Source organism: Gopherus flavomarginatus, chromosome 6 (genome assembly GCF_025201925.1).
Source record: "Gopherus flavomarginatus isolate rGopFla2 chromosome 6, rGopFla2.mat.asm, whole genome shotgun sequence".
Classification (NCBI taxonomy): Eukaryota; Metazoa; Chordata; order Testudines; family Testudinidae; genus Gopherus; species Gopherus flavomarginatus.
Genome location: NC_066622.1, coordinates 9446010 through 9458756, shown reverse-complemented (window position 1 = coordinate 9458756; position 12747 = coordinate 9446010). Strand labels below are relative to the sequence as shown.

The window sequence follows — 12747 nt, the reverse complement described above, 5'->3', positions numbered from 1 at the left end:
AGGGGTGTGTGTGGGGGGGGTGTTTGCTTCCTTTTAGGTGCCTCCCCACTGAATAGCATAGTGTGGGAGCCAGTGCTACCCCAGAGCTGCTCCCTTCTTTCCAATGCCTCTTGGGGACGGGGCGGGGGTTGGATGGCCAGGACAGCAAAAACTCTAGAGTTAGCCTTTCCAGAACTCCACTCCTGCCTGTGCCTGGCCTGAGCAATACTTTACATTTGCATTGCACCTTACAAACATCTCAAAGTAGGTACATACTAGAGCGGACCTGAGAGAGGATTTCTAGGCTTTGTGTTCCACAGCAATGGATGCCCCAGACTCCGCAGGCTTCCCCTGACTCTGGAGCACACATGTATATTTTCTCCACCCAACTATATGATAAAGTAGGAACAATAACACTTGGCACCAATGACACCTTAAATCCTGTGTAGTTTTAGATTTTTGCCTCTGATAAACATCATGTTGGCGTAGCCTCTGCATCCTTTTAGTGGCATTTAGCAGACCTCTGCTGTGCTTTGCAAATTTATTTATTTATGGTATTTAACGGACCTCTGCTGTGCTTTGCCAAACATTCTCGCCCCTCCCCCCCATACCACTCTCTGGAGTTCCTTTTTCACCCGGTTCCCATCTCCCCTTAATATTTCTCTGAGAAGTCCATAGTCTCCGCCCTTAGATTTAACTGATTTCTCCAACATGGTACTAACTTCTTCAGATTTAAGCCTTAAACTCTTCCAGTGCTACTTCCCACAATGCTAGTCTGCAACCCTCCCACTAAAGAGTCTATATGCTACCTGAACCAGATGAGTGGCTCCAAGTCATGGCACCAGGATGTTCTGGGACCTTATCCACTCAGTAGCCTACAAGACCTTGATCCACTTGATTCCCAAGTACTCAACTTAACTCTGAACCCGCCACTGAGGTTTCGTTATTGGCATGCAATTAAACAACACTTGAGTTGATCAGGCTTTAAGCATAGGGAGTGTGTACAGGGCATACCGCACATTCAAGTTACACAGAAACCCCCTTGCTTTCTAGCCATTGACACCTCACATTACATTTACTACACATTGCATCCCATGTTTGGAGATTGGCTTGGTTACTTTGCAGGAACCAGTCCCTGCAAAGCATGCTCTGTCCATGTTCGACTTTACTCATTACCTCATCTTTACCCTCCCAACGTCTCTTGTCCATTGTTCTCTTGTTCTTAAATGGTTTCCTGGGTGTTCCAGCCCTTATCTTAGCTAGCCCAGACATTCTGTCTTCTAGCTTACTGACCATTTACTTCTCTTAGCACAAATGGTCCATTTTTAGCCTGCTGATCCAGTTACCTCCCTAATCCTATCTTCCAAGAAATGAAGCCGCCTCCACGTTGAATTACTCAAGCCAGGCCTCTGCCCCCCATTTCACAGATGGCAGGGGCAGAACGAAGGCCAGGAAAGATCTAGGGTCTGATTTTTTCAGAAGTGCTGCACCTGGAGCTAATGGGAACTGGAGTGCTTGATTGGGTCCTTAGTAATGTTCTCAAGAGATAATGTGATCTGCTGGTTCCAATACTGAGCCTGGGTTTGCCCATCCGTAACAAGGGGATCTTTACTTTATAGGGTCCTTTTATGTTTGAGCAAAGAGGCCATGTGACTGTTCCCAAGGCTACCACTCCTCTGGTTCCAAACACTGTAAAAAGCCATTGCATGACTCCATCTAGCAGAAATTTTGCACAAGAAGGGCTGTGTGTGTGTGTGTGTGTGTGCGCTTAGTTACCAAAAATGGTTAGTCCCTCAAATTTTGCATTAAATCAAAATTTGTGTCACAGAGCCTAGTGTGCGCTCCTGATATGAGGGGAGTACAAGCCTCTGTGCTCTGGATCCACAGTGTATTTCAGGCTCTTGGAGCCTGAATCAAATATGGTCACTACCCCAATCTCAAGGTCCCTAGACACTCTCCAGGCACAGACCTTCCCTATAGCACTCCCCACCCTCTGTTTTGGAACCTGGTGTCCTGCCACCTACCTCCACCTTGTTCAATTCACACCGAATTTTTGAAGCATGTAGAGAGACATCTATGTCGTCCCCTTCCCTAAAGTGAGGGAATAATTTTGGAGTCTCTGGCACCCACCAGCACTGGCAGTTGGGGCCTGACTCCATCTCCCAGATTAGGATTTTCCTGACACAGCCTCTCTGTCTCAAGGTGATGTTGCTGATCCTTGTCTTGTCTTCTCTTTGTCTGCAATATCTCACTGCTGTTTTTCAAGTAGCTGGGTTTCCAGATGAAGTCTGTCCCTCTCCAGCTCTACCTTCTCTTTGGCCTACTTGTAGATCTGGCCCCAATCCATGTTGCAGTGATGCATTTGGTCTGGATGGAGCCCCTATGTTACATTTGTCGGCCTCTTCCCAGCTTCTCTCTGGGGAGTTGATGCCAAGATTTCCCCCGCCTGCTGTACTTTCTGCCAATGGGCTGGATGTTCTCTGCGAACCTGGACCACTTGTCAGAATCCGGCAAGCCAACCAGCTGTGCCTTTGTCTACTCCTCTGTGTTGAGCTGCTCTTCTCTGAATAGCTCAACTGGCTTCTCTTTAGTTGTTCATAACTCGTTCTCCCCTGTCTCTCTCTTGGTTATTCCTTTCCCAACAAGATGGGACTTTCCTCTGTGCTTTTCCCGTCTGTGGTACTTGATTTCAGTGCTGTTGGCACGTATGGCAATTCACACTGTCATCTATCCTAGTACTGCCACCATATATATCACAATTTGTATGTGAAACGAATCGGTGAAAATTTTCAGTGTGGTCTTACCACTATCCAGTGCCAAACTGTTGCCAAAATATGGACATGACAACTCTTCTATGCACACCTTGCTTTGTTGATTCAGCAGTGTGCTACTCTGTCACTTCCCATTCATAGTGCTGGCCAAGAAAAGCGATCTTTCCAGACTACTTGTGCTTTTAGGGGTCACAGCCAACACCTACCCACTGAACACTTTCTTCAGAACCCTTTAGCTTGTTAATAAGGAATAGCCTGCAAACAGAAGGTATAGTTCTCTGGCATTAACAATTAAAGCCTCAACGGGTAGAGCTGCTGCCTAATTTTATACTGACTATTGAGTGAAGCCTGGGATTCTCTTGTGGGCTATTATTTCAGAGTGTTTATGTACTGTGGTCTGTTTGCAAAGGTGCTCAGCTCGCAGGAGGCTGTTTGCTTTTCTAATGCAGCAAGTGCTGCATTAATAGGATTATGTTAGTTTAACAGCAGATCAAAATCATCTCTCTTTAGCAGGCTGATGGTCCATTCAACATTATAAGACGCAATTACTAAACAGGAGGTATACGGTAACGTGAAATGTGGCATCCAGGGGGATGCTCCCCTCATATTGTTTGCGGGTTCTGATAGCCATGCTAGAAGAGACATTAACATATTTACTGCTGTGAGAGCTCTCCTGGAGGTGTTTAAAGCAGGATTTCGAACGTTGCTCAACAGCTCAGCCAGAAGGAACCAATGACAGCGCTGTTCCCTTTCAGGCAGACAATGAGGTGATGGAGTGTGTGTGTGTGTGTGTGTGTGTGTGTACACACACACACTGTGCCATAGATATGTGTGTAATGCCTGCTGAGTATCAAAATGTGGAGAGTATTAATCAGGACTGCTCCCCTCAATTCTTTTCCTGTAGTGTGTGTACACAGGGTTGTTGTCAGGGCACATGGAAAAGGGGTTAAAATTTAATTAGAATACACAGTGGTGGCTACTGAAGCTTAACAGAGATTTATATAAGCTGTTAAGAAGTACAAGGCTGCTGTGTGAGCTTCTGGTTGGGCTGAGCTACTGCAGCCGTTGGCTGGACTTCAAGCAACACCCAGAGCATGCCTCCGTGTCTGCCCAGGAAGCACAGTGAAAGAGGAGTTTGTTTTAAGATTTGACCCTGGCTTCTCGCAACAACCCTACCCTTTGCACTCCGTATAAAATGAAGCTGCTCTAACGGCAGGCGTTGAACTGAGTACACAGAGTGCGGCAGGAAGAGAGGATTTTGAAAAAGTAGATCATGGCTTCGGTGTTCATGTGCGGAGTAGAAGACTTGCTTTTCGGTGGGAGCCGGTTTCTTTGGAACTTGACAGTATCGGCTTTGAGAAGGTGGTACACACAGAGAGTGAGAGCTTGCCATCAAGCGATGAGAACGTGGTGTGGTCTCAGAGAAGTTTATCAGGTAAACCTATGGGAATTTTTGTTTGCTTTTAAAAATGCCAGAATATTATCTAGCAGAAATTTACTAATTCCTAGTAGTGATATGTGTGTGTATTCGATAATGTGATTAAAGAGTCATTTAATAAGACAGCACGTTTAGTATGAAACTGTTAATTACTTCAAAGTTATGCTTCCAGCCTCCCTCGTGTTAAGATAACTAGTCAGATTTGAAATCTACAAGTCTGAGGAGTCACTAAATATTTCAGTTCAAATGATTTAATCAGCTGTGGGTGTCTGTGTTGTAAAATCACTGTTTGAGAGATTGGTGCTGTGTAAAATGCATCTTGCAGGCTGATGTGTTGAAAATTGTTTTTTGAGACTAACTGTCCTTTCTATCATAGCCTTTCGAGAGACTCGTTAGTTGCTCTCACAGTCACTTGTACTTTGAAGCTGATAGGTTTGTCAATACACAGCCTGCATTTGCATCAGACTGTCTGAGATAAAAGTGCTGTGGCAGGAGAAACGGTCTGTAGCTTATTTTTCTAGTTTATTTGCATTTCCCGAATAGCTATTAAGGAAAGTTCCATCATAATATATATACCATAATAGTTTGCATCACGAAATGGTTGTTATCCAAGGAAAGGATGACCAACATTAGTCCTGATATAACTGTACTATGAAGTATGCTTTAGCAGATCCTCTCTTTACTACTTCATTTGCACCTGCCTTGCAAATAGGGTTCTGCATTTTTTTTGTCTGCAAGTATTGTGTTATCCAATCACAATTGGAGCCAGTTGGTTTTCTTTATTTGTTTTTCCTGACTAAGACAGTGTTTTGTCTGATCACACCATAGGCGTAAACATTTATTACAATGAGACTGATTTCCCCCCCTCCATACATTGTATTCTAGCAAATGACGCAGTGTGTAGGAATCCTCTTCTCCAAAACCATCACTATGTACTTCCGTCTGAAAGCCACTTAAAGTGGAAATCTGCCCCTAAATATGAAATCTTATTTAAATCTCTGTTATGCCCACAAATGGGAGTGCTGCTCTAAAATGAAAGCAAGATCTTCTGAATGTTAGAACATCAACTGGCTGCATTGCATAGAACCTCTTTTTATGATGTATGCTCAGCAAAATGGCACTTGTATGGCCATATGGATGTACCTCATGTCCTTGAATCCCATTCCAACGAAGGCTGGCAATTGAACTGCCTGGACTCCTAAGGGTACATTAAGAGGAATATGGTACATTCTTAGTTTTTACTCCATCTTTCTGAAGACAAAATCTTAGTTCTTAAGAAAGGCAAAATTGTTCTAGGTGGGAATTTTGCCAGAGTAAAGACTGAGGTTGGATTTACACTTAAGTTATGTCAGCACTGCTATCTCAGTCATTCCTCACACCGCTGACTGACATAGCTATGCCAGCAAAACCCGCAGTGTTGACCCAGTTATATCGATAGAAGCGTGCTTCTGGCAACATAGCTAACATCATCCGGGGAAGTGGGGATCCTACGCCAATAGAAATACTCCTTTTGTGGTGGCATAACTAGCCAATATAGGCTCTGTAAGGTAGCCATACCCTGACTCTGAGCAAGGACTTAATCCGTGTACTTTAGTAAAGGGGCTTTAAAAGTTTTTTGTTTTTTTTTAAACTTTTAGAACCAAGGATCATGCAAATTTTTGCTTGTCCAAAGCTACTGAGTGTAACGGTTGGTGCTGAGGGTTTAACCTTTAATTTTGTTTAGTCTTGTGCTCTGAGCCTACCACCACATGATTCTCCTTCCACAAAGAAGGCATGTGGCATCCTTTTAAAAAAACCTTCACCAACACATCCTTAGCGCTTCCGGGCATTTTACGAAGTGAAAATGTGCACTCTGTGTCCTACTCCTGTAGTGCCAAACTGTGCACTTGCCCCACCCTGGAGTGCTAATGGAAGATGTGTTCCCAGCATCGGTAGAGAGAGCAGAATGCCTCAAAAGGGCACTTAAATAGCATGATCAGCAGCTGGACTTAGGCGTGCTTCGGAAAAAATGTAACACTTGCTCACTGTGCCAGTGCTCAGCAGTTGCGGGAGGGGCCTAGCCACACCTCCAGTGTGGAGGCCACACCCCCTTTGGTGAAAGGACAGCTGCTAGATGCATTGGTGGGCCAAACAGCCTAGCGCAGGGGTGGCCAGCCTGTGGCTCCGGAGCCAGATGTGATTCTTCAGAAGTTAATGTGCAGCTCCTTGTATAGGCACCGACTGGGGGGCTGCAGCTACAGGCGCCAACTTTCCAGTGTGCTACAGAGTGCTTGCTGCTCAACCCAGGGCTGTGCCACAGGCCCTGCCCCAACTCCACCCCTTCCAGCCCCCTCCCCTGAGCCAGCTGTGGCTCACTTTCTTGGCCCACTTCACCTGGTTGGCCAAGTCTTCCCCCAGTAGCATGGGGATGGAGTAATTGTCATAGACTGCAAAAGTCCACATTCCTGACCAGCCTTTGTACTGGACAGGCAGTTCAGCTGTAGGCAAGTCTATAGCTTGTGACATGAAGGGGTAAATTGTCACTTGGGCCTTTGGGTTGATGAATTTGGGGTCTACGAAGGATTGGTGGATAGCTGACACTGGTGCCCCCGTGTCTCTCCACGCAGTAACCTTCTTTCCGCCCACTCTCAAAGTTTCCCTTCACTCCAAGGGTATTTGAGAGGCATCTGGGCCTGGGGATCTTTGGTGTGATGGTGGTGTAATGACTTGCACTCAGTTGGGGTTCTTTGGGCAGTTGGCCTTTATATGTCCCAGTTCATTACACTTAAAGCATCTTCCAGCTGACTGGTCACTGGGTTGAGGTGGGTTACTGGAGACTGGTGAGGTGGAAGAATAGGGTGTCTGTGGCTTTCCTTGGGTTGTAGGAGGGATCTTAGGTTGCCCTCAGTTGTAGGGTTTATTGTCGGTGTGCCCCCTGGGTATTCATTCCCCTTGACAATAGCTTTCTTGCTTTCTGCCACTTCCAGCCATTTGGCTCCAATCTCCCCCGCCTTGGTGAGATTTTTGGGTTTTCCATCTTGTATGTACCGTGTTATGTCCTCAGGAACACCATCCAAGAACTGCTCCATTTGTATGAGGAGGTGCAGTTCGTCCAAGGATTTAACATTGGTTCCTGATATCCAAGCCTCATAATTTTTCCCAGCGTAGTAGGCGTGTCTGGGAAATGACACATCTGGTTTCCACTTTTGGGTTCTGAAACGCCGATGGGCCTGATCCGGGGTTATTCCCATTCTGACTCTGGCCTTGTTTTGAAACAGTTTATAATCGTTCATTCTGTCCTTTGGCATTTCAGCCGCCACCTCTGCTAAGGGTTCACTGAGCTGTGACCTCAGCTCTACAGTCTTCAGGGATACTGTACCCAAGACAGGTCCTTTCAAAATTTTCTAAGAAGGCCTCAGTGTCATCACCTGCCTTGTAGGTGGGAAATTTCCTGTGATGTGGAACAATCATTGGTGCAGGGTTGTTAGGACTGGCTGGAGCATCCTGCCTTGCCCGCGCCAAGTCAATTTCATGCTTTCTCTCCTTTTCCCTCTCTTCACTCTGTTTTTGTTGTTTTTCCAGTTCTTTTTGTTGTTTTTCCATCTCTCGTTGGTGGGCTGCATCTTTGGCTTCTTGTTCTCTTTTATGGGCTGCCAGTTTGATGTTTTCTTCCCTTTCTTTCAGCTCCACCTCTTTTTCTCTTTTTTCCATTTGTCGCCTGTGGTCTGCTTCTTTGATTTGTTTCTCTGCCTCCATTTTTGCCTTGGAAGTCATGGTTCCTGTTTTTGTGTGTTGGGGTGCCCTCTGGTGTTTGTTGTTTGAACTGCTGGCTCTCTGTTGTCTCTGGGGTTTGCCTAGCAACAGTGCCTTTTTTTTTTCTTCCTTTAGCTAATCGTTTAAATGTAAAGTAAACCAGGAAAACCACTTTATTTGCATGTGTGTTGTGCTGGGTACTTGACTCTCAATTGGAGTGCTATAGTTTAACAAAAGACCCTTTGTCAACCTTAATAGTTCCTTGCTTAATATGCAAGCCAAACTGTAACGAGAGAACAGAAAAAAAATTCTCTCTGGCTCCTTTTAAAACCAAACTCTTTCTCTCTGCTTAAAAGCCCTAGCAGAGAAAAAGAAAATAATATTCGTATTGGCTTCTGGATTCTTATTTTTCCACACCGCTGCCACTCATGTCATAACTTGCCTACTCAGATCTGAACCTTAGAGTTCAGAACATGAGAAGCTAGCATGAAACCTCCAAACTTAATTACCAGCTTGGATCTGATATCGCTGCCACCAGCCAGAAAATTCCAGTGTCTGGCTCACTGTGGTCTCCCCAAACCCTTCCCTGGGGGACCCCAAAACTCAGATTCCTTGAGTCTCACAACAAATGGGAATAAACCATTTCCCTTCCCCCTCCTCCCCTCCAGGTGTTCCCTCCCTGGGTTCCTGGAGAGATATACAGATTCAAGCTCCGTGAATCTAAACAAAGGGATTCCACCCTTCCCCCCCTTCTCTATTCCTATTAAGTACAGACTCAATTCCCTCGAGCCTCAACAAGGGGGAAAAAAAACAAACAGGTCTTCAAAAGCAAAACTTTATATAAAAAGAAAGAAAAAGACATAAAAATGGTCTCTGTATCAAGGTGACAATATACAGGGTCAATTGCTTAAAAGAAAAAATGAATAAACAGCCTTATCCAAAAAGAATACAATTTAAAACATTCCAGCAACTACACACATGTAAATACAAAAAAACAATATAAACCTATTGTCTTACTATCCTTGTACTTACAACTTGGAAACAGAAGATTAGAAAGCCTGGAGATAGAGAGATCACTCTCAGAGCTGAGAGGGCCACCGAACCAAGACTAAGAACAAAGAACTCACACCCAAACTTCCCTCCACCCAGTTTTGAAAGTATTTTGTCTCCTGATTGGTCCTCTGGTCAGGTGTTTCAGGTCACTGTTTGTTAACCCTTTTATAGGTGAAAGAGACATTAACCCTTAGCTATCTGTTTATGACAGTGCCCTCGCTCCTCCCCCCTAGAGCCTTCTGCACATTACGAAACAGCTGATCGAGAGGTGCAGGGAGGGAGAGAGAGGCGCTGATCGGCTGGTAGGCGGGAGGTGTTGGGAGCGGGGGGACTGCTGATCTATTACTGTGGCTCTTTGGCAATGTACACTGGTAAATTCTGGCTCATTCTCAGGATCAGGTTAGCCACCCCTGGCCTAACACTTCAGGGAATGCTTGCTCTGTATGCTAGGCATTGGGGTGTACCCACCCACCTACGCAAATCAGGTTTCAACCCTCAGATTTTTAAATTGAGTTGTGTAATAATCATTCAGGCTTTATTTATTAATGTGGGAAATGGGTAAATGACTACACTGACCTTTCCTTCGGGGTTATATAAATGATGCACCACAATCTATTGCTTTAGGTCCTGGTTCTTCTCCCATTGAAGTGAACGGCAATCCTCCTATTGACTCCAGAGCCCATAATTGTTGCAATGAAATGCCATGAGTATATGTTTGAACGTCCGAAGGTCTAGTTAAAAACATAGTTTGATAGAGGGGGGGTTGGTTTGGGTTGGGTTGATTTTTTTGTTTGTTTTGGACTGTGGAAGCACGGAATGATTAATTTGGGTACCTAGGGTCCCAAGGACTTTGCCAGCATGCAACTGCACATATAGTTGCAGGGCAGAATTCACGGCTGTATTACTCCGAGTTTACCTTAATATAACTCCATTGACTAGGATGGAGTAACACTGGCAAGAAGGTTGAGAATCTCAGACCTCAATGTAGTATTGAACCTTAGCTTATGTATATGCAGGTTTCTCAGCAAAGGATGGTCCAGTGGTTAGGGCACTAGTCTAGGACTTGAGAGACCTGGGTTCATGTCCTTGTGCTGCCACATAGCCTTTCTGTGCCTTACTTAAATGGGGAGCACTGGGGCTCTGGGAGGATAAATACATTAAAGTCTGTGAAGTGCTCTGATACCCCAATAATGGGGACCACATCAGTACCTCTGACAGGTTAATGCACAAAGGTGCATTTCTTTCTCATCCTTTTACTAGTGAGTGGAACTGAACAGACACTTAATGCGATGGAAAAGGATTTAATTGCATGAAAATAATCACAGCCTTCTGGATTTCATTTGTGTCCATATTCCAGAGATGAAATAAGACCGTATATAAAAGATTTGGCAATAGTCACTTCTTAATAAAAACACTGAAGGCGTAATTTGTTCATTGGCTTCAAATATTTCATCCTATAACTCGATTTCCAGGGCATGCGTGGTCTAACTAGCTAACAGCTGTGAATAATTAAGAAACCTAGCTACGGTGTGTTCTTAGAGTAAATACGGTTTAAGACGAGGTGGATGGTATTAGAACTGCTGATTAACTATGAAGAGTTTAGAGGTGATTAGATTTATGTGCCTCAACCACTAACCTGGGGCCAGTAACTTCTGTTTTTCAAGTGGGTAAAACGCCATTAGCTTTTTCATCACTATAAATCATCACGGTAAAGGGAGGGGCAGTAGGATTTTGTTTCGTGGGCTGGTAAATTTTCATGACTGTCTTGCAAGGCTGAGTTGAAAGGGCGAATGAAGTGTCATTAGTATTCAGTCATGAGCCCAACAGCCATGTTTAACCTAAAAAGAGAGCTGACTTTATCTGTCAGACGGGGAAATAAATACCCTAGAACTTCTGCACTGGGAGCTCTTGCTCCTTTCAACTTGATTCAGGTGAGGGGATTGTCATGTGGACAGAGTACCTGGAGGCCTCTGTTCTCGGCAGTGGCACAACAGAGACCTGTCTTGGAGACCTGACTGACCGTTCAGTGGCACCCACATGCTGAGGCACTTGCACATAGGGACTTGCTCACTTTGGACCCTGACGCAGAATTGGCAGCCTGTTTTTCACACAAAGAATCCCCAGTGGAGGAACTTGAAACTTTCTCTTCCTCAGGAGGCCTGTAATCACCTGTCACAGTTGTCAACCGAGCTAGGATGCTTATTTGCTCAGTCCTATGTATTTGGAGCAATTCCTGTGATGTAGGGAGGGGACATGATGTCCTGTTTCACTCTTAAATAACCTCTGAACCCTGGATAAAAGAACAAAACACATCGTACATGAATTTCTCCTGTCACAGAGAACTGAATCTATACGCCAAGGAACCTTGTCTCTTCCATACAGCATATAGCATCCAGGAGGTCTGTCCTAGAAACAACATTGAAACGTGCAAAGTGCTGATGAAAACATTCTTTGCAATTTTGGCAAGTCAATAAGAGCAAATACCATTAGGGCTTCGACAAAAATCCCAAATGAAAAATGCAGCTTAGACATCTCCAAGCACGGTACCGATTTGTTTGGGGGAAGGAGGAAAGGGGTGACATCTTTGCAGTAATATCTGTAGCTCTCTGGGCTGGTAGCGGGGCCACGGGGGAAAAATTACTGAAAACTCTGAGGTGCACAAGCTCACTTAAGCATCTATGGGTGTCAGGGACATTTCTTCCAATGTAAAAATAATGTGATGTCATTTGCCTCAAATAAACAGATTTCTCTCTTCTAAAATTAAAGGCCATCTATGTTTTATCTAATTTCAGTGCAGGTAAAGAGAAAAGAGAACTGGGCTAGAACATATGATGTAGGATCCCCTCTCTCTCTGAGACTAATAAGCAATGTTGGATATATGAACCTGCTATACCAGCGCTTTTTCCACATTGTGGTTATTTGTCATACTACTGGCCTGATTATCAATGAGACCCCAAACTACCTTGCATGTTACTTTGCATACATGTATCCCAGAGCATTCTCTTCCTATCAGGCAATAGAATTTTCATGCTCTGAGACCATTGGGGCAAATTGAGGACATGTGGACAAGTGGGTTTTGCAAGTTAAAACACACCTGACTCCAGGCTCAGCTGTTAATGTTGTCATGTGTGGGTGTGTGTACATAAGAGGAGAAACCATTCTGATGCCCAAGGAAAATCATAAAAACAGAGGAGGGAAGAGGCACCTCTGAAACTAGATGTATAAGTGAACAACTTATGTCTGCAGGTACATATGCTGAACTTGTGTGATTTATAGACAAGACTCATTTTAACCTCAGGGAGGTTGTTTCCTCCAGGTCAGGTGAAGAAATTGCTGATGAAGCAACAGTGCAGAAGCTTGGCACTCCATATCTCTGCTCCACACCAAATTTGGGGTGGAGGAATAAGAGAGGAAATGGACAATTTCTGCTTCCCTGTGGTGCAAATGCAGTTAGTCTGGACAGCTATAACTACTCATTTCCTGTAATATCCCACCCTACCATCTATTTTTCTTACAAATATTGACCAAAAATGTGAGACTTTCTAGTTTTTCCTTTTCAAGGTCGTAGAAGAAAAGGCCTGAGCCAGAGGAGTGTAGAATACTCAAAGGAGTGGGAGTTTAAGCATGTTCAACACCTCACAGGATACAGCCCAGTGCTTTTGCTCCTATGAGTCTTCAGAATACCTAGGTCCATCTTGATGGGCTGAGGCTTTCAAAAGTGACAACTGAATTGAGTGTCCTCATGTTTGGAAGCTCAACATGAGATACCTTTAA

General features: G+C 44.5%; 1 protein-coding gene across 1 annotated transcript in view; it reads left to right on the top strand.

The window, feature by feature from the left end:
- The first annotated feature begins 3960 nt into the window (after positions 1-3960).
- Positions 3961-12747, top strand: part of FRMD4B (FERM domain containing 4B) — a 124833-nt gene continuing 116046 nt past the window's right edge. The window contains exon 1 of the mRNA XM_050957311.1: positions 3961-4185. Within this exon, the coding sequence (XP_050813268.1) occupies positions 4024-4185 (162 nt within the window). The 5' untranslated portion in view covers positions 3961-4023. The remainder of the gene's footprint in view (positions 4186-12747) is intronic.